Source organism: Vulpes lagopus, chromosome 5 (genome assembly GCF_018345385.1).
Source record: "Vulpes lagopus strain Blue_001 chromosome 5, ASM1834538v1, whole genome shotgun sequence".
Classification (NCBI taxonomy): domain Eukaryota; kingdom Metazoa; phylum Chordata; class Mammalia; order Carnivora; family Canidae; genus Vulpes; species Vulpes lagopus.
The window spans coordinates 115,308,236-115,330,130 of record NC_054828.1 but is presented as its reverse complement, the minus strand read 5'-3'; the positions used below and the strand labels follow the sequence as shown (position 1 = coordinate 115,330,130).

At 36.5% G+C, this 21,895-nt stretch overlaps 2 protein-coding genes across 3 annotated transcripts in view; both read right to left on the bottom strand.

Annotated features, from left to right (window-relative positions):
• Nucleotides 1-21,895, bottom strand: part of ATAD2B (ATPase family AAA domain containing 2B) — a 155,889-nt gene that overhangs the window by 110,862 nt on the left and 23,132 nt on the right. For both annotated transcript variants that reach the window (XM_041755482.1, XM_041755484.1), the window contains exons 2-8: nt 18,107-18,258; nt 11,878-11,927; nt 11,361-11,514; nt 9,161-9,263; nt 8,229-8,337; nt 4,399-4,515; nt 1,297-1,372 (exon numbers count right to left, since the gene is read on the bottom strand). In XM_041755482.1, coding sequence (XP_041611416.1) covers nt 1,297-1,372; nt 4,399-4,515; nt 8,229-8,337; nt 9,161-9,263; nt 11,361-11,514; nt 11,878-11,927; nt 18,107-18,258 — 761 coding nt within the window. The remainder of the gene's footprint in view (nt 1-1,296; nt 1,373-4,398; nt 4,516-8,228; nt 8,338-9,160; nt 9,264-11,360; nt 11,515-11,877; nt 11,928-18,106; nt 18,259-21,895) is intronic.
• Nucleotides 20,374-21,432, bottom strand: LOC121491074 (sorting nexin-3-like). The gene is made up of 3 exons (XM_041755485.1): nt 21,142-21,432; nt 20,726-20,839; nt 20,374-20,521 (listed from the first exon to the last, which is right to left on the bottom strand). The coding sequence occupies exons 1-3, from the start codon at nt 21,343-21,345 to the stop codon at nt 20,390-20,392; spliced, it is 450 nt and encodes a 149-aa protein (XP_041611419.1). The 5' UTR covers nt 21,346-21,432; the 3' UTR covers nt 20,374-20,389.

The window sequence follows — 21,895 nt, the reverse complement described above, 5'->3', positions numbered from 1 at the left end:
TTAAGTGAAAAATGCAAGGTATAGGATCATGTGCACAGTATATCTTGAGTAAAAAAATGGGCTAACAATCAACATGCATGTACATACATATATATATATATGAACATACTCTCTAAGGATATAATAATGTTACTATGGGAGAGAGAGACTACAGAGGTTAGAAAAAAAGTTTTTCCATATTCATTTAAAAATGTTGGGATCCCTGGGTGGTGCAGCGGTTTAGCGCCTGCCTTTGGCCCAGGGCGCGATCCTGGAGACCCGGGATCGAATCCCACGTCGGCCTCCCGGTGCATGGAGCCTGCTTCTCCCTCTGCCTGTGTCTCTGCCTCTCTCTCTCTCTCTCTCTCTGTGACTATCATAAATAAATAAAAATTTTAAAAAAAAAATTAAAAAAAAAAATGTTTAGGGACACCTGTGTGGCTCAGTGGCTGAGCATCTGCCTTGGGCTCAGAGTGTGATCCCGGAGTTCCGGGATCAACTCCCACATCAGGCTTCCTAGAGGAAGCCTGCTTCTCCCTCTGCCTATGTCTCTGCCTCTCTGTGTCTCTCATGAATAAATAAAATCTTAAAAAAAAAAAAAAAAAGTTTATTCATTGTATATTCCATGTTACCTTTTCAGAAAACATAATAGACAAGACAGTTTCAAAACCAAAGAGTGGCCTTTTATCTACATATGAAAGAAAGAGCAAAGGAGTAAAAAAAGTAGTAAAGAGTAACTGAACCAGTGTTTCAAGTGAAAGCAATGTGAGTTGTTCAGATGCAACTCTACTGGGACGCCTGGGTGGCTCAGTGGTTGAGCACCTGCCTTCGGCCCACGGCATGATCCTGGAGTCCTAGAATCGAGTCCCACATCGGGCTCCCTGCATGGACCCTGCTTCTCCCTCTGCCTATGTCTCTGCCTCTCTCTCTCTCTCTGTGTCTCTCATGAATAAATAAATAAAATCTTTAAAAAAAAAAAAAAAAGATTCAACTCTAAGAGCCCACCAGAGAGCTATGTAGTTTTAAAGAACATAACTGTTAAAAGAATAATTATTCCAAGCAAACTGAACCAGGCAGAGAACAGTCACATGTAAGGTAAAAACCACTAGTCCCTAATTAAAGAAAAATGCCATTTAGTTCCTCATTGGCATTATCAACACAATACCTATATTTAAAAAACAAAACAAAACAAAAATAAATAAATTAAATTTAAAAAACCTATGTTTTAATTATAAGGTATTTCGTTATATATATTTTTAAAGGATATATCTGAATAACAGGTACAAATATTTCCTATCAAAAACCAACAAAACATACCTGATATGACTTCTTCTTGCTGGAGATCTATGAATATCAAACAGCGTGTTTTCCCTCTTTTTTTGATGAGCTGGTACTTAAAAAAAAAAAACAATAGAAATAACATAATAAATTGATAAGCTAATGTATAAAAGGAGTAGAAATTACTTCTAATAGAAGTTATACAGGAATAGGGATGCCTGACTGGCTCAGTGGCTGAGCGTCTGCCTTGGGCTCAGGGCATGATCCCAGAGGCTCCCTGCATGGAGCCTGTATCTCCCTCTGCCTGTGTCTCTGCACCTCTCTGTGTGTCTCTCATGAATAAATAAAATCTTAAAAAAAAAAAAAAAAGAAGAAGAATAGAAGCTAGTCATATGTGTTCAAGTTCCAAATGCTATCTAGAAGGAGCACAGCAAAAACAAAAACTCAGGTAGGTAATAAATAGCATAAGTTGCAAATAAACTTTCTAAAAAGATGTTAAATTGGGACACCTGGGTGGCTCAGTGGTTGAGGGTCTGCCATCGGCTCAAGGCATGATCCTGGGATACAGGATCAAGTCCCACATGGGGTTCCTTGCAAGGAGCCTGCTTCTCCCTCCACCTGTGTCTCTGCCTCTCCCTTTCTGTATCTCTCACAAATAAATAAATAAAATCTTTAAAATATAAAAAGATGCTAAATTAAATCTTTGTGATTGGGACACCTGAGTGGCTCAGTGGTTGAGTATCTGCCTTCAGCTCAGGGTATGATCCTGGTCCTGGGATCGAGTCCTGCATCAGGCTCCCTGTGGGAAGCCTGCTTCTCCCTTTATCTATGTCTCTGCCTCTCTCTGTGTGTCACTCATGAATAAATAAATAAAATCTTAAAAAAAAAATTCTACTCCTCTGCCTCTCCCCACATATACATTCTCTCTCTCTCACTCCCCATAAAATAAATAAATCTTTTTTAAAAAATAAAAATAAAAATATAAATCTTTGTGATTTAGGGTTAGATGATTTTTTGATACCACACCAAAAGCATAATCCATTTAAAAAACTAATAAATTGGAGTTCATCAAAATTACTAAATTCTGCTCTTTGAAAAATACTAGTAAGAAATTAAAGGAGACAAGCTACAGACTGAGAAAATACTTGCAAATCATGTATCTGATAAAGACCTGATATCCAGAATACATGAGAAACTCAAAACTATCAAAAAAATAAACAACTCACTGAAAAAATGAGCAACAGATTTTAACAGATACTTCAGAAATAACGCTGGCAAAGCAGCATATACAGATGCTCAACATCGTTTGGGAAATAGAGATTTAAACTTCAATAGCTATGTATTAAAGTTAATTTCAAAAACAGATCATAACAAGTGTGTGACAAGAAAATGGTGCAACTGGACTCTCATACACTCTTAGGGAGAATGTAAGTGGTACAGCCACTTTGGAAAACAGTTTGGCAATTTCTTTGCACATTAAGCATACATCTAATCACAAAACCCAGCCATTCCACTCCTTGGTGTTTATAAGAAAAATGAAAAAATATGTCCAAAGACTTGCACATGAATGTTCCTAACAACTTTATTTATTTATTTATTTTTACAACTTTATTTATAATAGCAAAATACTAAAAATGTCTACAATCCAAATGTCCATCTACAAATAAATGGATAAACAAATTATGATATATTCATACAATGGAATGCTACTTGGTAATAAAAAGAAATACACTATTATTATTACTTTCAACATGGATGAGTTTTACAATTACGCTGAGTGAAAGAAGTCAGACAAAAAAAAAAGAGTACATATTGTATATAAAATTCAAGAAAATGTAAATTCATCTACGGTTAAAGAAAGTAAATCAGATCAGAAGCTACCTAAGGATTGGGATGGTGATGGCTCCAGAAAGTTAGGAGTAGATTACAAACAGGCAGAAAGATATTTTGGGGGTTGATAAACATGGTCACGATCTTGATGGTAATGATAGTTTCATAAGTATATACCTAAGGTATTTCCAACTTGCCAAACTGTACATGTTAAATATTCTAATAAAGATTTTTTTTAATCTAGAAAAATAATTCACAATCTTTTTTCTATCTTTCCATATCTCCTCCATGATTAAGAGGGCTATGTGTGCCAGTGACTCCTAACTGGTATAATGCCCGCACACACTAAAGGCAAGCTTCTAGAGAGATACCTCTGATCCACGCCTTCCAGACATTAAATTATTTCAAAGCATCAGAGTCTGAGTATAAATATCTCATATAAATATCTCAGTCCTTCCTTAAAAATATTATGCTAAGTGAAAGAAGCTAGATACAAAACGTCACAATAAGGCAACTCTGTATACAGAAAGTACATTAGTGGTTGCCAATGGCTGGTGGGATGAAAGTGTAGAAGTAATAAAATGTTCTGGAATTAGTCGTGATAACTACATAATCCCTGTAAATATACTAAAAACCAGTGATTCTACAGATTAAAAATCAGCAAAACCCAACAACAATGGTGAAAAGAAAAGAAAAATAAAACAGCACCTATGTACCTGTCATTATCTTAACAGCATGAAGATAAAAAGTTGTCCTCCTAAAGAAAACAAAAACCTAGGGGCATCTGGCTGGCTAAATCGGTGGAACATGCGACTCTTGATCTTAGTGTCATGAATTCAAGCCCCAAGTTGGGAATAGAGATTACTTTTAAAAAATAAACAAATAAACCTAGATTATTGGCCGAGCTGCAGTCTTGTACCCAATTTTGCGACTTTGGCTAAACCACTTAACCACTTGGAACATAGAACTAAAAGAACTGCTGTAAATGAAAGTGTTCAATAAAATTTAAAGTATTACACAAAAATGAGCAGTATTACTAAATTCAAGATTCTTTAAATAAAATGTACATGCTGCATGTAATTCCATACTGCAACTATGTACTTCAACTTTCTTTCAGTTGTGTGTGTCAACAGAAGTATACATAAAAAAGATGAATAAAACTACAAGAGATTCCATCCTTCTAAATTCAGCAACACTGGGGGTACCTGGCTAGCTCAGGTATTACACAAGAATGAGCAGTATTTATTACTAAATTCAAAAGGGGTGGAGAAGAATACGCTGCTCAACAAAAAGTTCTTCAGCTTTTCTTACCTATTGGAGGTGCTTGGTATCTATCCACTGTTTTCCTTTGTCTTAAATTATATGGTCTATCATTTTCTTCTCCTTCTGCCTCTTCAACTTCTATATCTCCATCCTCCTCTTGAGATTCTAGTTTCCCCCACACAAAGGAAAAGAATTACTGTTCACAAGAATTGGTTCACTCTAGAACTGAATATTTACATTTTATCTTTTATTCTTTCTGCCCATTCGACATTTAAAAGTGTCAACATTTAAAAAAAAAAGTGTCAACATTTTCTGATACAGTATATATCAATGTAATAAAAAAATCAACCTAGATAGATGTTTAAAAAAAAAAAGGCCTTTCTTACAAATAATATAGCTCTCTGCTAAATAGCCTAGATATACTTATGATCTTTCTATTTCTATCTCTTTGGTCATGCAGAACAGTTACAGAAGATAAATCACAATTTTACTGCAACAAACTTCATTTAATGCCCAGTTATCCACCAGTGAATAAGGTTAGTATTCAAATATCACTTGGTTAAAAAAAAAAAAAAGTATCACTTGGTAGTTTAAAAAATATGCTTACAAAATAATTACTAATGTTACAGCAAGAGCAATTTTTGTTGGCAGTGTAATGGTTTGTTAGGCCTACTGACAATAGATAAGCACAAATTACTCTATTTTGGTAAGAAAATGGAGGTAGGAATGGGAGAGCGCATGAAGCAGATTTCTGGGGTGCTAGTGATCTATTTCTTGACGTAAGTGATCACTTCATACACTATACACTTAAAACATAATGTACATAAATCCTTTATGTACAGAATTTATTTTTAAAAAGTGGTTTGGCTAAAACCATGACATCTATTTACAGTTTTTTTTTTTTTTAATTTTTATTTATTTATGATAGGAACACAGTGAGAGAGAGAGAGGCAGAGACACAGGCAGAGGGAGAAGCAGGCTCCATGCACCGGGAGCCTGATGTGGGATTCGATCCCGGATCTCCAGGATCGCGCCGGATCTCCAGGATCGCGCCCTGGGCCAAAGGCAGGCGCCAAACCGCTACGCCACCCAGGGATCCCTATTTACAGTTTAAAATAAAAATCTGGGGGATCCCTGGGTGGCGCAGCGGTTTGGCGCCTGCCTTTGGCCCAGGGTGCGATCCTGGAGACCCGGGATCGAATCCCACGTCAGGCTCCCGGTGCATGGAGCCTGCTTCTCCCTCTGCCTGTGTCTCTGCCTCTCTCTCTCTCTCTCTCTCTCTCTCTGTATGACTATCATAGATAAATAAAAATTAAAAAAAAAAAACAATTAAAATAAAAATCTGGGGCAGCCCAGGTGGCTCAGCAGTTTAGCGCCACCTTCAGCACAGGGCATGATCCTGGAGACCCAGGATCGAGTCCCACGTCCCGCTCCCTGCATTGAGCCTGCTTCTTCTCCCTCTGCCTGTGTCTCTGCCTCCTCTCTGTGTGTCTCTCATGAATAAATAAATAAAATCTTTTTAAAATTAATTAATTAATTAATTTTAAATATAAAATAAAAATCTGGGGTGACTGGCTGGCTCAGTCAGTAGAGCATACAACTCTTGATCTCAGGTTTGTCAGTTTAAGCTCCACACTGGGTGTAGAGATTACTTAAAAATAAAAATTTTTTAATGGGACCGCTGAGCCACCCCGGTTGGGCTCCTGGATTCGGCTGGCTGCCTGCATTCGGCTCAGGTCATGATCCGGGGATCCAGGTTCGAGTCCCACATCAGGCTCCCTGCGAGGAGCCTGCTTCTCCCTCTGCCAATGTCTCTACCTCTCTCTCTCAGTCTTTCTCTCTCATGGATAAATAAATAAATCTTTAGAGCAGTCCGGATGGCTCAGTGGTTTAGCGCTGCCTTCAGCCCAGGGCCTGATCCTGGAGACCCAGGATCGAGTCCCGCACCAGGAATCCCTCCATGGAGCCTGCTTCTCCCTCTGCCTGTGTGTGTGTCCCTCTCTCTGTGTGTCTCTCATGAATGAATAAATAAAATCTTTAAAAAAAATTTTTAAATAAATCTTTAAAAAAAATTTTTAAAAATAAATAAAACTGATGAAAATTTATTGGCTTATGGCCCCCAAATGCAATATACTTTGTGATTAACTTTTTTTTTTAATAATTTTTATTTATTTATGATAGTCACAGAGAGAGAGAGAGAGAGAGGCAGAGACACAGGCAGAGGGAGAAGCAGGCTCCATGCACCGGGAGCCCGACGTGGGATTCGATCCCCGGGCTCCAGGATCGCGCCCTGGGCCAAAGGCAGGCGCTAAACCGCTGCGCCACCCAGGGATCCCCGTGATTAACTTTTTAACCACAGTAATTGTCAATATAATACAACCATATTAAGGCATAGGAAAAATTTTAAAACCACCAGCAATATTCACTGAAACAGGAGACTAAAAATGCAAAGGACTTTTTATTTTAGCCATGACATCTAAAAGCTTATTCTAAATTTATGAAAATTTATATTAAGTTCTAGAGAGGGATCCCTGGGTGGCGCAGAGGTTTGGCGCCTGCCTTTGGCCCAGGGCGCGATCCTGGAGACCTGGGATCGAATCCCACATCGGGCTCCCGGTGCATGGAGCCTGCTTCTCCCTCTGCCTGTGTCTCTGCCTCTCTCTCTGTGTGTGTGTGTGTGTGTGACTATCATAAATAAATAAAAATTAAAAAAAAAAAAAATAAGTTCTAGAGAAAATCAGCAAATACAATATTACTATCTAAATAAATTACCTGTGCCCAAATAAGTCTCTTTAAATCCTCAAAAAATATTACTTTTTGAGAAACCCCTGCATAATAATATTGTGGGGGAGAAATTCTACGCATGGCAAATTGACTTTGAAAACTCTACAAAGTTGTTCAGTTAATGAAAAAGGCAAAAGTCACATTATAAATCTGTCTCACCTATACTAATTTTCTCCAGAAGAAGCAATATAGAGGTTCTAGCTATAACAACAATATTTGCTCAATAAAGTACCCTCATCAGAAATATCAGCTCTTCAAAACTAATGCAAAAAAAAGAAAAAAACTCACTAATACTCTATTAGAGAATTTGAGAAACAAACCCATTCATTTCCATCTAAGCTTTACAAATAGTAGTAACTGGTAAGATTTCCTGGTAAAATACAACTATCTGCATTTACAATACACCAAATCTGAAAATCCATTTCAATAAAGATTAAGACCTATAGAATTAAATCCTACAGACGTACTAGTCATTGATTTATAACCTTTGGGACATGTATTTTCATCATGTTCCCAGTTCCAGCCCTACAAATTCAGCCAGGTTCTTCAGTTCAGAACCCAGACAAGCAAAAAAAAACAAAAACAAAAAACAAAACAAAACAAAAACAAAAGAACCCAGACAAGCCTCAGAAAAGAGCAGTATACCTCCTTCCACTAACATTAGCAGTTTCTCTTTCTCTGAACTTCACCATTTACTCCTCAGTCCATAACTAAATTTGGGACCCAAATAATCAGAGACTCAGAGGATATAGACAGAAGGTGACTGTGGATAGAGGCTTCCAATTAGAAGGTATCTAAACACAAAAGAGGCCTCACTTAACAACAAATCAGCCCTTGGTAAATGCCACACCAGATTAGGTCACTTAAGGACTACTAGTAAGATAAATTAAATAATTATGTATAGTGTAAAGGCATTTTTCCAGACGAAGGTGAAAACTCAGAATGCCAAATAAAAATTATTCCAAATTATACAATGTAGATTTCTAAAGCCAAAAATCACACACCCAGCAATATTAGACATATATTACTTATATGTATTTTTCTTCCCTCCCACCTGAACTTTGTAGCATTTACTTCATAAGTACTTTACAAACCTTCTTCTTCACCCTCAGTAGAGACTTCATGATGATTTTGTATCCCATAACTATTTCTTCTCAGTGACTTTCTTCGCCTTTTCACTCTTGAATACATATCCATGTTTTCCTTTTAAAGAGAGAAATCTGTCAAATATTAACATGCAATTTATTCCTGGCTACCAATATCATTAACCCAGTGGTACATGACCACTCTTGAAATTTACTGAGCACCTATTTGCAAGGCACAGATTCATGAAAACCAAAGCTTCCTGAATTCAAACAAACTTACAAAATATCTGAAATTTTAAAACTACAATGCCATGAACATACTTTCTCCCTCAAGCAAATTACAGCCTAGTTGGATGGAACAAGATAAGTCACCAGTAACTATAAAATAAAGTAAAACAAATGAAATGTCATTTAAAAAAGGTATAATGTACCCTAGAATTCAGAGAGATGATCCTCTTGTTACTAAGGAAAGGGAAGGGAGGCAGCATCTGAGATGAACCTTGAGACAAAGGGAGGATTGCAGCAGTCCCTAACCAGAAGTATTACCAGAAGTAAAGGATAAAGGAACAAGAATGATTTGTTTATATTTGGGCAACGGTGTGTGAGAAGAAAAAATTGAAACCAGATTACAAAGGTCAAGGTGTTTTTAATTAGTTCAGTAATACAGTAAAAAGAACAATGAAGGCTTCAGATCAGAAAAGTAACAGAATCAGAGTTAAACTTTAGGATGACTCTTCTGGCAAAAGTGCAGAGGTTCTTTTGGGGAAGGTTGTGGCAAGCAGAGTAAGTACAGAAGAAGAAAACAAAATCTCAAACAAAAGTAGAAAAAAAAAGAATAATTCTGTTAATTAAAGAAAATCCAAATGCTGCTTACCCTCCCTTTGAGTTCCTCAACCAAAATAAAAAATATTTGCCAGGGTTTTTAAAGTTAATATACTCACAAATTCTGTATCTGTCCACATTCTAAGTCGTTCTACTTCTCCTGAACGACGGTTCCGTCTGATGTTAATGTTGTCCATTTCTTGTAATACAGCTTCAGCAGTACTACAATCACATAATAACACCAGGATTTAGACAAATGTGACACCATATAATGTGTCATACATGTGAAAGAGCTCTTCATCAAAGCATAATTAAATTATCTCTGAAATGTAACTGTACATAGCATCTCAATTATTTTTCTGAATCAGCATCCATCAGAAGATAATGCCCCCAAAAATCCAGAACATCTTTTACCTTAATGTATTTATCATAATAAAACTTATGAAATAGAACATTTGTTTATAATACTCCAAATATTTGGGGCACCTAGCTAGCTCAGTCAGAAGAGCATGCGACTCTTGATCTCAGGGTTCTGAGTTCAAACCCTACACTAAGTGTAGAGAATACTTAAAAATAAAATCTATAGGGTAGCCCCAGTGGCTCAGCTGTTTAGTGCCACCTTCAGTCCAGGGCGTGATCCTGCAGACCCAGGATCAAGTCCCAAGTTGGGCTCCCAGCATGGAGCCTGCTCCTCCCTCTGCCTGCCTCTCTCTCTCCCTCTTTCTGTCTCTCATGAATGTATGAATAAATAAAATCTTCTAAAAAATAAAATAAAATCTATAATACTCCTAATATTCAACTCCACAATGCCACTATAACGGACTACCAGATCCAAGGCAATGAAAAATTTTTCAATATTTTTATTTGAAGATGGTGTTAAGAAAATTTATAAGATAAAGAATCTATAAAAAGTTTAAAGCGGGGGTGGGGGGGCAAAAAAAAAAGGGAAAAGAAAAGTTTAAAGCCAGAGGTGCCTGGGTGGCTCAGTTGGTAAATCATCTGACCCTTGGTTTCAGCTCAGGTCTTAAATCTCAGGGTCATGAGTTCAAGTCCTGTGCTGGGCTCCAAACAGGGCATAGAGCTTACTTAAAAAAAGTTTAAAGCCAACATAAGGTTAACTGAATGGATATTTTTAAAAATTAGACAACATTGTGCTCCACATATTACAGGCTGACATTATCCCATTTAATCTTTCAAACATATAGATATAACATGTACTATGTTTGTAGATAATGATCTAAGTATTTAACAAATAATAACTAATACTCAAATTTGGCATTACCAGCATAGAATATAATTTTCTCTCTTGTAAAATAGGGATTACACTGACCTCTCCTCTCTAGACCATTGCAAGGACCATTGCTCCTCTCTAGACCATTGTAGGATAATTTATCATCTGAGAAGAATAAAATTTCTTTGCATGTAGACACTGAGCAATCTGCTAAGCTCATTCACTAGCTATATCCCATATACTCAGTCTCAAGGGACCTTTAACTCAAAATCTTGACTAAACAAAAGTATACTTAGTACATATCAATAATGGAATTTAATGTTGCTTAAAAACTACCAAAAACAAATTGTTAATGAGCAAATATTAAAGGACTTTAATAGTGAAGATTACCTTTTATATTATTTGTTCACAAAAATTATAAAAGGATGAGAAAAATTTACCTATTATATAAACTATTAAATGTCATAAACAGACTAGAAACTAAATCATTGCTAACCACTGTTAATTCAAATTAAGGTTTAAAATAATTGCATTTAGGGGATCCCTGGGTGGCTCAGCAGTTTGGTGCCTGCCTTTAGCCCAGGGCGCAATCCTGGAGTCCCGGGATCAAGTCCCGCGTCGGGCTCCCTGCATGGAGCCTGCTTCTCCCTCTGCCTGTATCTCTGCCTCTCTCTCTTTCTGTCTAACATGAATAAATAAATAAAATCTTTAAAAAATAAAAAATAAATAAATAAAAATAATTGCATTTATTGCTAAGTCAGTGCTTAAGTTATTTTTTAAAACATAACTACCTTAAAAATAACTGATTTTTTTTGAAATCTGAAATTTGATTTTGGAATTTTAAAATCTGAAAAATCAATTAAACAAATTAAATAAAATTTCTTTTTTTTTTTTTTTAATTTATGATAGTCACAGAGAGAGAGAGAGGCAGAGACACAGGCGGAGGGAGAAGCAGGCTCCATGCACCGGGAGCCTGATGTGGGATTCGATCCCGGGTCTCCAGGATCGCGCCCTGGGCCAAAGGCAGGCGCCAAACCGCTGCGCCACCCAGGGATCCCTAAAATTTCTTATTGCATAAGTATTCATACCTATTTACTAGTTGATCAAATAACAAACTCTGGTTCACACTTTCAAATCTGTTTTTCCTGGAACGACAACTTTTTCTGACTTCCATGTCACCATTTATACAAGAAAGGTCTCCATCTCCCTTCTTTTCCCCTCGAAGGGGATGGCTTCGAAGCGCTACAAAAAGAGAGAGATTTACATTTCAAAGTACAGAGTATAAAAAAAAAAAAAAAAGAAAAAATACATCAAAAATTACTTTTAAAAAACTACCAAAAAATTAATATAACCGCTTAAATGGCTTTAATATCCAATAATCTAAAATTCTGATCACTATTTATGATCTGTAATAAATTAAATTATTTCATTTGTACTGATTTCTCAATGTTTAACAATTACATAAGTATTCACTATAACTGAAATGCAGTCATTTCCAACTGTATGCTGAACATACTATTAAGTTGTTTTACCCCACTTTAACACTTACTCTAACAACATTAGTAAGAATTTCAATACTAACCAGTTTCATAACAGAATACTCACATAAGCTACTATGTCCGTTTGGTAATGTAGCACCAGGCTGAGAAGTTAACCTAGAACACAATTATATTTAATATGCAAACACATCAACATTCATTTAAAGAAGCAAGAAACGCAATACTGGTAGAATCATTTTAATCTTTAAAATGTCAGTAATATTACTTTTTTAAGAGTAAAGATAAGATTTGCAATAAGATTTGTAATACAATTAATAAAATATACTAAGAGTAATTTCATTACTTCAGGTAAAACTTTAGTAACAAATTATAAACTGAATTTGCTCTGTCTTCAACTCTATAAAGTCCAAAGAGGCATAAGCTTAACATGTACCATAAAGTTAACTGATACCATAAGCAGCAATGGTCACAGACATTTATTACTGATTTTGGTGAACAAAATAAAAATCAAATAACAAATGTACTCAAACAATAAACTGTAAGAAGAACAAAGTCCTTGAACACCAATACCATTTAATAATTTCTCCAATATGTTTTATTACACATTCTAACCTGACAAAACTTAGCTAATTTCTCAAAACAGTCATAGTACAATTATTCCTTTTAGGTGAGGAAAGCAAATGTTAATTCAGTAGGAAGATACTTAAAACAATCATCAAAACATGAAGCTTAAAAAAATTCACAGTACGCTTCTGTATAATGAGAAAGTTAAAAACAAAAACTAAATTGGCTACATAATGAAAGAAAGAACTGTCAACGTAAACTTACTAAAGTTTTTTTTAATACCCAATGATTATTATTTTCAACTTTTTTTAAATAGGGAAAGGACATTCAGAAAATAATGTGATTTTCTGTTCTATTATCCATACTGTCTGCACAAAATTTTCTTTTAATGGAAGTATACTCAATACATGTTATATTACTTTCAAGTGTATACCACAGTGATTCAATAAGTTTATACTTATGCTGTGCTCACCACAAGTGTACCTACCATCTGACATCACACAACAGTATCACAATACCACTACCTGAGTATATTCCTTATGCTGTACCTTTCATTCCTGTGACTTACTCATTCCATAACTGGAAGATACAGGTATCTCCCATTTCTGTTTGCACAAATTTTCTTAACAAAAATATTCCAACGTTTTTGGATATTCCAGCACTCCTCGTGTTAAAGTTGAATATTAAATGTTAATTATAAATGCCCTTGCCTAATAAAGGTCAGAGCTAGGATGACTAAAGGATATCCACAAAAACTCAAACTGTTACATGTACTCATTTTGTCAAAAAGCAAAGACAAAAAACTCCAACCCTCTTTTCCCCCAGAAAACAACAAAACTATCTCGTTCTAATAGGCTACATGTCTTGGAAAATATTTCATTTTTAGCACCTTTCTATACAAAGTACATATAAAGTAATGAAACTGAAGTATTAACGTGTCTTTCTTTGGAAGATTACACATGTCAAATTTTCTAGAACTCACTTAAAACCAACAGAAGGAAAAAACAGAAGGAAAAAAAAAAGAAAAAAAGAAAATAAAAATAAAATAAAATAAAAAAAAAACAACAGAAGGGACACCTGGGTGGCTCAACAGTTGAGCATCTGCCTTTCACTAAGGGCATGACCCCAGAGTCCCAGGATCAAGTCCCACATTGGGCTCCCTGCATGGAGCCTGCTTCTCCTGTGTCTCTGCCTCTCTGTGTGTGTGTCTCTCATGAATAAATAAATAAAATCTTAAAAAAAAAAAAAAAAAGTTTTACTACTTCATAAATATACTTTGGCTTTGGACCTAACATAATATTAACTCAGTTTGATCAGTTTATTTACAAGTCTTGGCTCCAGGGACACCTAGGTGGCTCAGTGGTTGAGCGTCTGCCTTCAGCGCAGGGCATGACCCCAGGATGTAGGATCGAGTCCCCGCATCAGGCTCCCTGTGAAAAGCCTACTTCTCCCTCTGCCTATGTCTCTGCCCCTCTCTCTTTTCTCTGTGTCTCTCATGAATAAATAAATAAATCTTTAAAAGAAAAAAATAAGTCTTGGCTCCAAATGAATTTTAGTGTATGCAAAACTGAATGGTTGAAACTGTACATACTTAAGTTATTCAAAAAAATAAGATGCTAACCCTGAAATCATTCTACAAAAGAAATCTAAAACTTTTCTGAACAATAGCAACATCCCTGGGAAAAAAGCATAATAAGCTTTTTGTCCCTCTGAAGAAGACAATGCTTCTTGGCTTTTTTTAATGCTAATGAAAGATCTGTTTTATAAGGAAAAAATAAAAACTCATTCTTCAATCAACCCAATTATCTTACAATCATAAATTATTGTCATTCTTTTTCCATTTCTCTTTAAAAAGATGAAAATGAACAAAAAGGGGCAGCCCGGGTGGCTCAGCGGTTTAGCGCCTGCCTTCAGCCGGGGGTGGGATCCTGGGGACCTGGGATCAAGTCCCACGTCGGTCTTCCTGCGTGGAGCCTGCTTCTCCCTCTGCCTGTGTCTCTGCCTCTCTCTCTCTGTATCTCTCTCATGAATAGATAAATAAAATCTTAAAAAAAAAAATGCCAGTTTCTATAAAAAGAAAAAAACTAAAATGAACAAACAGGAGATAGAATATTAAATGAGTATTGGAAAGAGAATACTGAGATCTTAAGATGTGGCCTGCCTACTCCATAATATACACACCTAAAAAAGTTTCATATTAAAAAAGTTTCTCTACATATGCCTCAGTGTTCCCAAAAGTTAATCACTTTAATGTAACCAGGTGAGTTCACTGCTTAAATGCAAGCTCCAATACATCTTTATGAAGTCTCCTTGTTTATTTTTGAAAAGGGGAGTGGGCAGGGGATATTTCCTTGTATCTATGTTTCCTAAAATTTTTATTTTTTCCTAAATTTTTTAAATGGAAACAGCATCACTTTACATATGATTATTAAGTCAGAATTTTCTACACCTTCAGTTATCTGCAGCATACTACCAAGGCAATACTAGCTGACTAATAATCATTACTTATTCTCCCTTTTCCATTAAATCCAAGGAATTTAGTGATTTTTAAGGATTTTAAATCTCATTTCAGGAAAAGCCTCAGTTTGGAAAGACCTTAACCAATACTACCTACAATTCTAATGTGTCTCAGCAGTTTAACATAAGTGGTTACATTTCTGTCTGCCTAACCTCACTCACTACACTCTCAATATCTGACCACAAAACTTTCATGCATACTATATTTAACTATACAGTTAGTCTTGTCAAAGATTTAATGTTGTCTGTATTTTAGAGTATGTGTTTCTATTATTCTAGAGACATTAAATGCATGCCACATTCTTTCTCTAGGGTGCCGCCTCCAACACCACAGAAAGACACACATGCATGTATACACATAGAGCATCTCAGTTCAATAAATGTCTAGTAGCTAATCAGCTGACAAGATGGGATTATTAAAAATAAAATTTTTTAAAATGGGATTATTTAAAATTTTTTTTAGATTTTATTTATTGATTTATAAGAGACACAGAAGAAGAGAGAGGCAGAGACACAGGCAGAGCGAGAAGCAGGCTCCATGCAGGGAGCCTGACGTGAGACTCAATCCCTGGTCTCCAGGATCATGCCCCAAGCTGAAGGCGGCGCTAAACCGCTAAGCCACCGGGGCTGCTCTACTTAAAATATTTGTAAGCTACAACATCTATCTAGGCTAACATGGATATTTGTGAATTTCTACATATAAGATAAAGAATACCTAATTAAATTTTCAACCAAAAAAAATCCTTATTTTATTAAAAATTATCATAATTATGTTGATAAACTTAATCTTCAAAGTTCAGTTCCACTTTCACCTCTATGTTCATTCAATTACTGAGGTCTCAAAGGGAAATTATTTCAACAATCAACAGGAACTTAAAAAAAAAAATTAGCGGTCTTGGGGCACATGGGTGGCTTAGCCAGTTAAGTATCCTACTCTTGACTTTGGCTCAGGTCATGATCTCAGGGTTGTGAGATTGAGCCCCACATTGGGTTCTGTCCTGGGCAGTGAGCCTGCTCTCTCCTCTTCCCTCTGTCCCTCCCCACCCACTCACACTCAATCTCTCTCTCTCCGTCTCTCTAGGAAAAATTTAAAAATTAAAGATTAAAAATTTAGTGGTCTTGGGACACCTGGCGGGCTTAGCAGTTAGGCATCTGCCTTCAGCTCAGGGCATGATTCCGGGATCCGGGACCAAGTCCTGCATTGGGCTCCCTGTAAGGAGCCTGCTTCTCCCTCTGCTGTGTCTCTGCCTCTCCCTCTATCTCTCATGAATAAATAAATAAAATCTTTTTTTAAAAATTGCTTTTTAGGGATCCCTGGGTGGCGCAGCGGTTTGGCGCCTGCCTTTGGCCCAGGGCGCGATCCTGGAGACCCGGGATCGAATCCCACATCGGGCTCCCGGTGCATGGAGCCTGCTTCTCCCTCTGCCTATGTCTCTGCCTCTCTCTCTCTCTGTGACTATCATAAATAAAAAAAATAAAAAAAAAATTGCTTTTTAAAAATGTACTTAGTATTCAAAAAAAAAAAAAAAAAGAAGTATCACACTAAGGCAACTAGATGGAAGCAAAACTCTCTCAAAAAAAAAAAATTTGTTTTTTCTCTCAAAAAATTTTTGAGGCTCTTCTTACATGAAAGACCTGATCAAGATCAACTTAAGGGCAGCCTGGGTGGCTGAGTGGTTTAGTGCAACCTTCAGCCCAGGGCCTGATCCTGGAGACCGGGATGGAGTCCAATGTCAGGCTCCCTGCGGGGAGCCTGCTTCTTCCTCTCCCTGTGGCTCTCTCTCCCTCTCCCTCTCTGTATCTCTCATAAATAAAATCTTTAAAAAAAAAAAAAAAAAAAAGATCAATTTACACAAAGGCCTTCTGAGTAGTTAAGATGAAGAAAATGTAGTGCCCATTATTTACTAAAACTGTTAAAATTTTCTTACAGTGAAAGCTCAAACTCTGACACTAGAAGAACATTTTTAAGAAACGTTTATCTAGAAAAAGAAGCCTGATTCATTCATTTAATAAATATAGGCTACAGATTACAACAGGTAGATCAAGTCTGGGAGTATAATTAAAGGGCAGTACTCATTTTAAGTAACATCATTATAGTGACCTGGATCTGTTTTATCTAACAGATGAATGAGTGTGGGAAAAGAAAAATCAACAGACTATGAATCAAGATTTTCCGACTCAGCTCCCAGAAAATGCGAAATACAAAACTTATAGAAAAGTGGTGCGGGATCCCTGAGTGGCGCAGCGGTTTGGCACCTGCCTTTGGCCCAGGGCACGATCCTGGAGATACGGGATCGAATCCCACGTCAGGCTCCCGGTGCATGGAGCCTGCTTCTCCCTCTGCCTATGTCTCTGCCTCTCTCTCTCCTCTGTGTGTGTGTGTGTGACTATCATAAATAAAAATTAAAATTAAAAAAAAAAAAAAAGTGGTGCATCTTCTGGAACATACTGAACCACAGACTCTTTAGGGACTAGTAAATGTATACTGTCTATCAAAGCCTATAAACCCCGAAGATTTTTTTCCATTAGAGAGTAACAGTATCCAGAATTTACCTGGACATATAAAAGCAAGTAATTTTTAAGTACTTCAAGAAGGAAAAAAGTCATAGAATTTTCTTTTTACTTTTGTTTGTAGTCAGCACATCATCAGCATTTCTACATCAAAGACTGGAGGAAAAGAGAAGCTAAAAATTCTGAGTTCAATGCTTAAATCTTTTCTCTGTGTGTGCCTATCCTATACATTAAATTAATTACTATTTACTTTGGTAAGTGTGTAAAAATAAGTTTTCCTCATACATACTGAGCCAAACCCAAAGCAAACTTAAACTAAAAATAAGCAAACAAAAGATGTCCTTAAAAATTAATTTTTACTTTAGTACATTTTAGTATAGCAATTCAAGTGTAATATTTAATAATTTTAGAAAGGGGAGATTTCATTTTCAGATAAAAATATAATGCTAACCAATGTTTTTATTTAAACTTTCAGAAGTATAAATATATGGACATTTAAGATCAAAATCCTTATTGTTTTAATAATAGTTTCTATTATATACTACATATTTTTATAAGACAAATCTATTTTATGTCATGTTTAGAGAAAACAGAGATACATACAAAATTACAAAACAAATTTAAACCATCTATAAGTATTTCTACACATTAGTGGCTTTTTTAAAGAAAATTAGCATTAATATGAGCCCTGAATCGTATCAAATAATTCATGAAATAACAATGGATGAGTTCTCATTTCTCACCTGGTCTGTCCAGTTGATATGTTCCATTCCTCTCGCTGACCAGTACTTCGTGATTTTGATTTGTCTTTGCAAACAGAATCAGGTTGTTTCAAAGTGCGTTTGGCTGGAGGAGACACGTGGCTATCACTTAAACTACCATCAACTTCAGCTTTCTGAAAAACAAAGTTAAAAATACATTATTCTCATTAAAACACAGAATTCCTAAATTCTTGACAAAGTATCTATTCAACCAATATTTACTAAATGAATCACTTTACAAGTATAGCAATTGCAATAATCTATAAATGTAGAAACAAAGGAATTAGACTGCATTTATAATCAAAACATATATAGTTTGTTTTTATCTTAAAACAGTTTCAGGCCTACAGAAACGATGTATGTATGTATCTTTTCATGACATGATTCCTCATTCTCTCCTAAATATTCCAGTGCATACATCCCAAAACAAGGACTCTTGAATACATTAGCATCATATAACCCTCCCAATCAGGAAATGAACATTAATATAACACAGAGCCAATTAAATTTTATTTGATGCAGGTTCAGTATCCTATCCAAGAACATATACTGTATTTAGCTATCAGATCTCTTCTGTCTTCTTCAATCTAGAATACCTCTCTAGTTTTCCCCCATCTTTCATGTCCTTGACTATAAAGAGTATTGCCCTTTGGTTTTCTAGGATGACCCTCAATGTGGATCACTGATGCTTCCCATAACCAGATTCAGACCATACATTCTTGGAAAGAATGTATAGAAATTATACTGTGCGTACTTACCCATTATTAGATATAACCTTGATCACCTGGTCAAGTTGGTATCTGCCAGGTTTCTCCACCATAAAGTCACTATATTTCCCTTTGTGTTTGATTAGAATGAGGAATTTTCCTGATAATTCGCCAATATCCCATTCCTCATCAAACTTTCACCCACTAGCTGTTAGTTTCCTGATACATTCATGGACTATTTTATCTAATACCATTGTGATGGTGATTACCTAATTCCATCATTCCTCCTACATTTTTTTTAGTTGGCATTTTATTTTAAAGAGCTTTCCCTCCATTCCCTTGTCTAATTCATTTACTCATTAATTTTATCAGTATGGAATCATGGATTCTTATTTTATATATAGGTTATAATCCATTACTCTATTTTGTTGCTCAAATTACACAAGATTTGTCAACTGAGGGCCCTTTCAAAGTGGTTTCCCATACTCTTTTGACATGACCTCATCATTCTGAGTACTTCCTTGCTTTCTGACACAAAAGAACTTTCTAAACTCATCTTCTACTTTCCCTCCCTGACTCTGGAATTAGTCATTTCTCCAAGGAGCCCTGACTCCTTTTAATCAAGGATAGTATTTAGAAATTGGGGCACCTAGGTGGTTTAGTCAGTTAAGCATTTGACTCTTGGTTTTGGCTCAGATCATGATCTCATAGGTCATGGGATCCAGACCCTTATTGGGCTCTGTGCTCAATGCAGAGTCTGCTTGAATATTCTCTCCGTCTGCCCATCCTCCCACTCACATGCACACATGCATGCACCCTCTCTCTCAAATAAATAAATCTTCATAAAAAAAAAAAAAGAAACTAAAATGTGGCCATTAGGTGTGCTGTTAGTGGGGTTTCTTTTTTCTTTTTTTTGTTGCATATCAGAAATGCTTTTTTATTTTTATCTGAAAACTTAAATTTTTAGACAAATGATTTTAGTATATAAATTTGATTTGTTTTTATACAGAATATAAAGATTTCCCTCATTGATCTTCCACGTGAAGGGTATTATAAGCCTGAAGGGAGATACTTTCTGCACATAAGTGTGTATCTTACACATAGGGTACTGGAAACCAATGGTGTAGTGCTTCTACACATAAATTAGGTCAAGTGACATCACATATTAAAAAGGAGCAAGAGAAATATTCTAGCTAATCAGATTCAAGAAGCAAACAGGACATAAAAACTGTGCAGATAAGACCACGTCAGTAACTTTAGTTAGGACACTGCAGATTATACTGGAGTAACAGGTCTGCGAGGCTATAGTGTGTACCACATTAAAACAGCAAGGAAGAGCTATTCATAGAGAAAGGGTGAATGAGGGATTTTCACTAAAGCAAATTAACTTGTCAACTGCCAAAACAAAACAAAACTGAGCATATGAATGTTAGTATACTGAAGGCATGTTATACCAATTTCTGTGCAGCATGCTAAAAGTTAGAACTTCTTCACTGGTGCATATGAATCATTAACGGTCATGGAAAAAAATTTTTTTTGCGCCCCTTCTCACCAAATTTCAGGCATGTCTTATTTTAGACGGTGTATAGCTTTTATCTATAATTTCGTCCTGTAAAAACATGCGAAGACAACGTTCATTCTGTGCCAGAGTATGACCAGCGACCTTGTTTATAAACTGCTCCAGCCCTTGCTTCCTTTCTTTTTTAATTTTTATTTTTTTTAAGATTTTTATTTATTTATTCATAAGAGACACAGAGAGAAAGAGAGGCAGAGACACAGGCAGAGGGAGAAGCAGGCTCCATGCAGGGAGCCCAATGTGGGACTCGATCCCAGGTCTCCAGGATCACGCCCTGGGCCGAAGACAGGCACTAAACCACTGAGCCACCCGGGCTACCCCTCCTTGCTTCCTTTCTTCAATAAAATTGTCATCAAATATTCCATCATCTCCTCTAAAAGGAAGCTGACGCAAAAAGGCTTTTCCAGGGAGAGGGGGAACTACAACCTTGCTCTCTCTTTCTAACTCACTTCACAGCCATTCAAAGTCACTGTATCTTCTTCTAACAGTAGATTCCTTCAGCTTGAAAATAGGGAGATTTGTCTCTTTTTTTTTTAAGATTTTATTTATTCATTCATAGAGAAACAGAGAGAGAGAGAGGCAGAGACACAGGCAGAGGGAGAAGCAGGCTCCACGCAGGGAGCCCGACATGGGACTCGATCCCGGTTCTCCAGGATCACGCCCGGGCCAAAGGCGGCGCTAAACCGCAGAGCCACCGCAGAGCCACCGGGGCTGCCCGGGAGATTTGTCTTGACCCTGATTTTGCAGGTGGTGAAGCGGCCCCAGCTGACCCCCACCGGCTGCGGGTTGCTCACATCGATCTCGAGGAAGTTACTAGGCGGCCCGTAGGCATCATTGAGGTTCTGCGGCTTGGTGATCAGCAGCCGGGTGTCTGCCTCGGTCTCCGCCATTGCTCTACTCGTTAGTGGGGTTTCACTGTTATTGAATCCTCTCAGCATAGAGAGCTAGAAAGTATATGACTATAAATATATATATAAACCTACACATCTATACCTATTTCTTTATCTGTCCATGAGTAACATATGTATGCACACTAAGGCTTCTAATTCTAATTCCACATCTTAAGTTTCTTGCTAGACTTTCCCCTTTTACGTTTGTAAGCTCTTCTCAGGGAGGAACCTGGCTTCTATTATCTTCAATATATTTATTTATTTGCTTTTTCAAAGAATAATTTGTTTAACCAATTTCTCAATCAGAGACCTCCATCCATCACATTTCCATTATTCTCTCCCCAGCCACATGTTCTCAGACTACAGCAAGGTCATTGTCCACACAGCAGCTTTCCTCTTCACCACTCAATTCCTTGGATATTGGGAAAGTGGGTAAGAGGGCAGAGGAAAGATCACCTTTACTTTAGAGATGATTTAATTCATATGCTAATACTTTTTTGACATGATAGATCAGTATTTCAAAGGTATGTATGACCATTTTTAATATGTTACCATATAAATATATGGTTTTATTTCCTTTTATGTTACAAATTTAAAA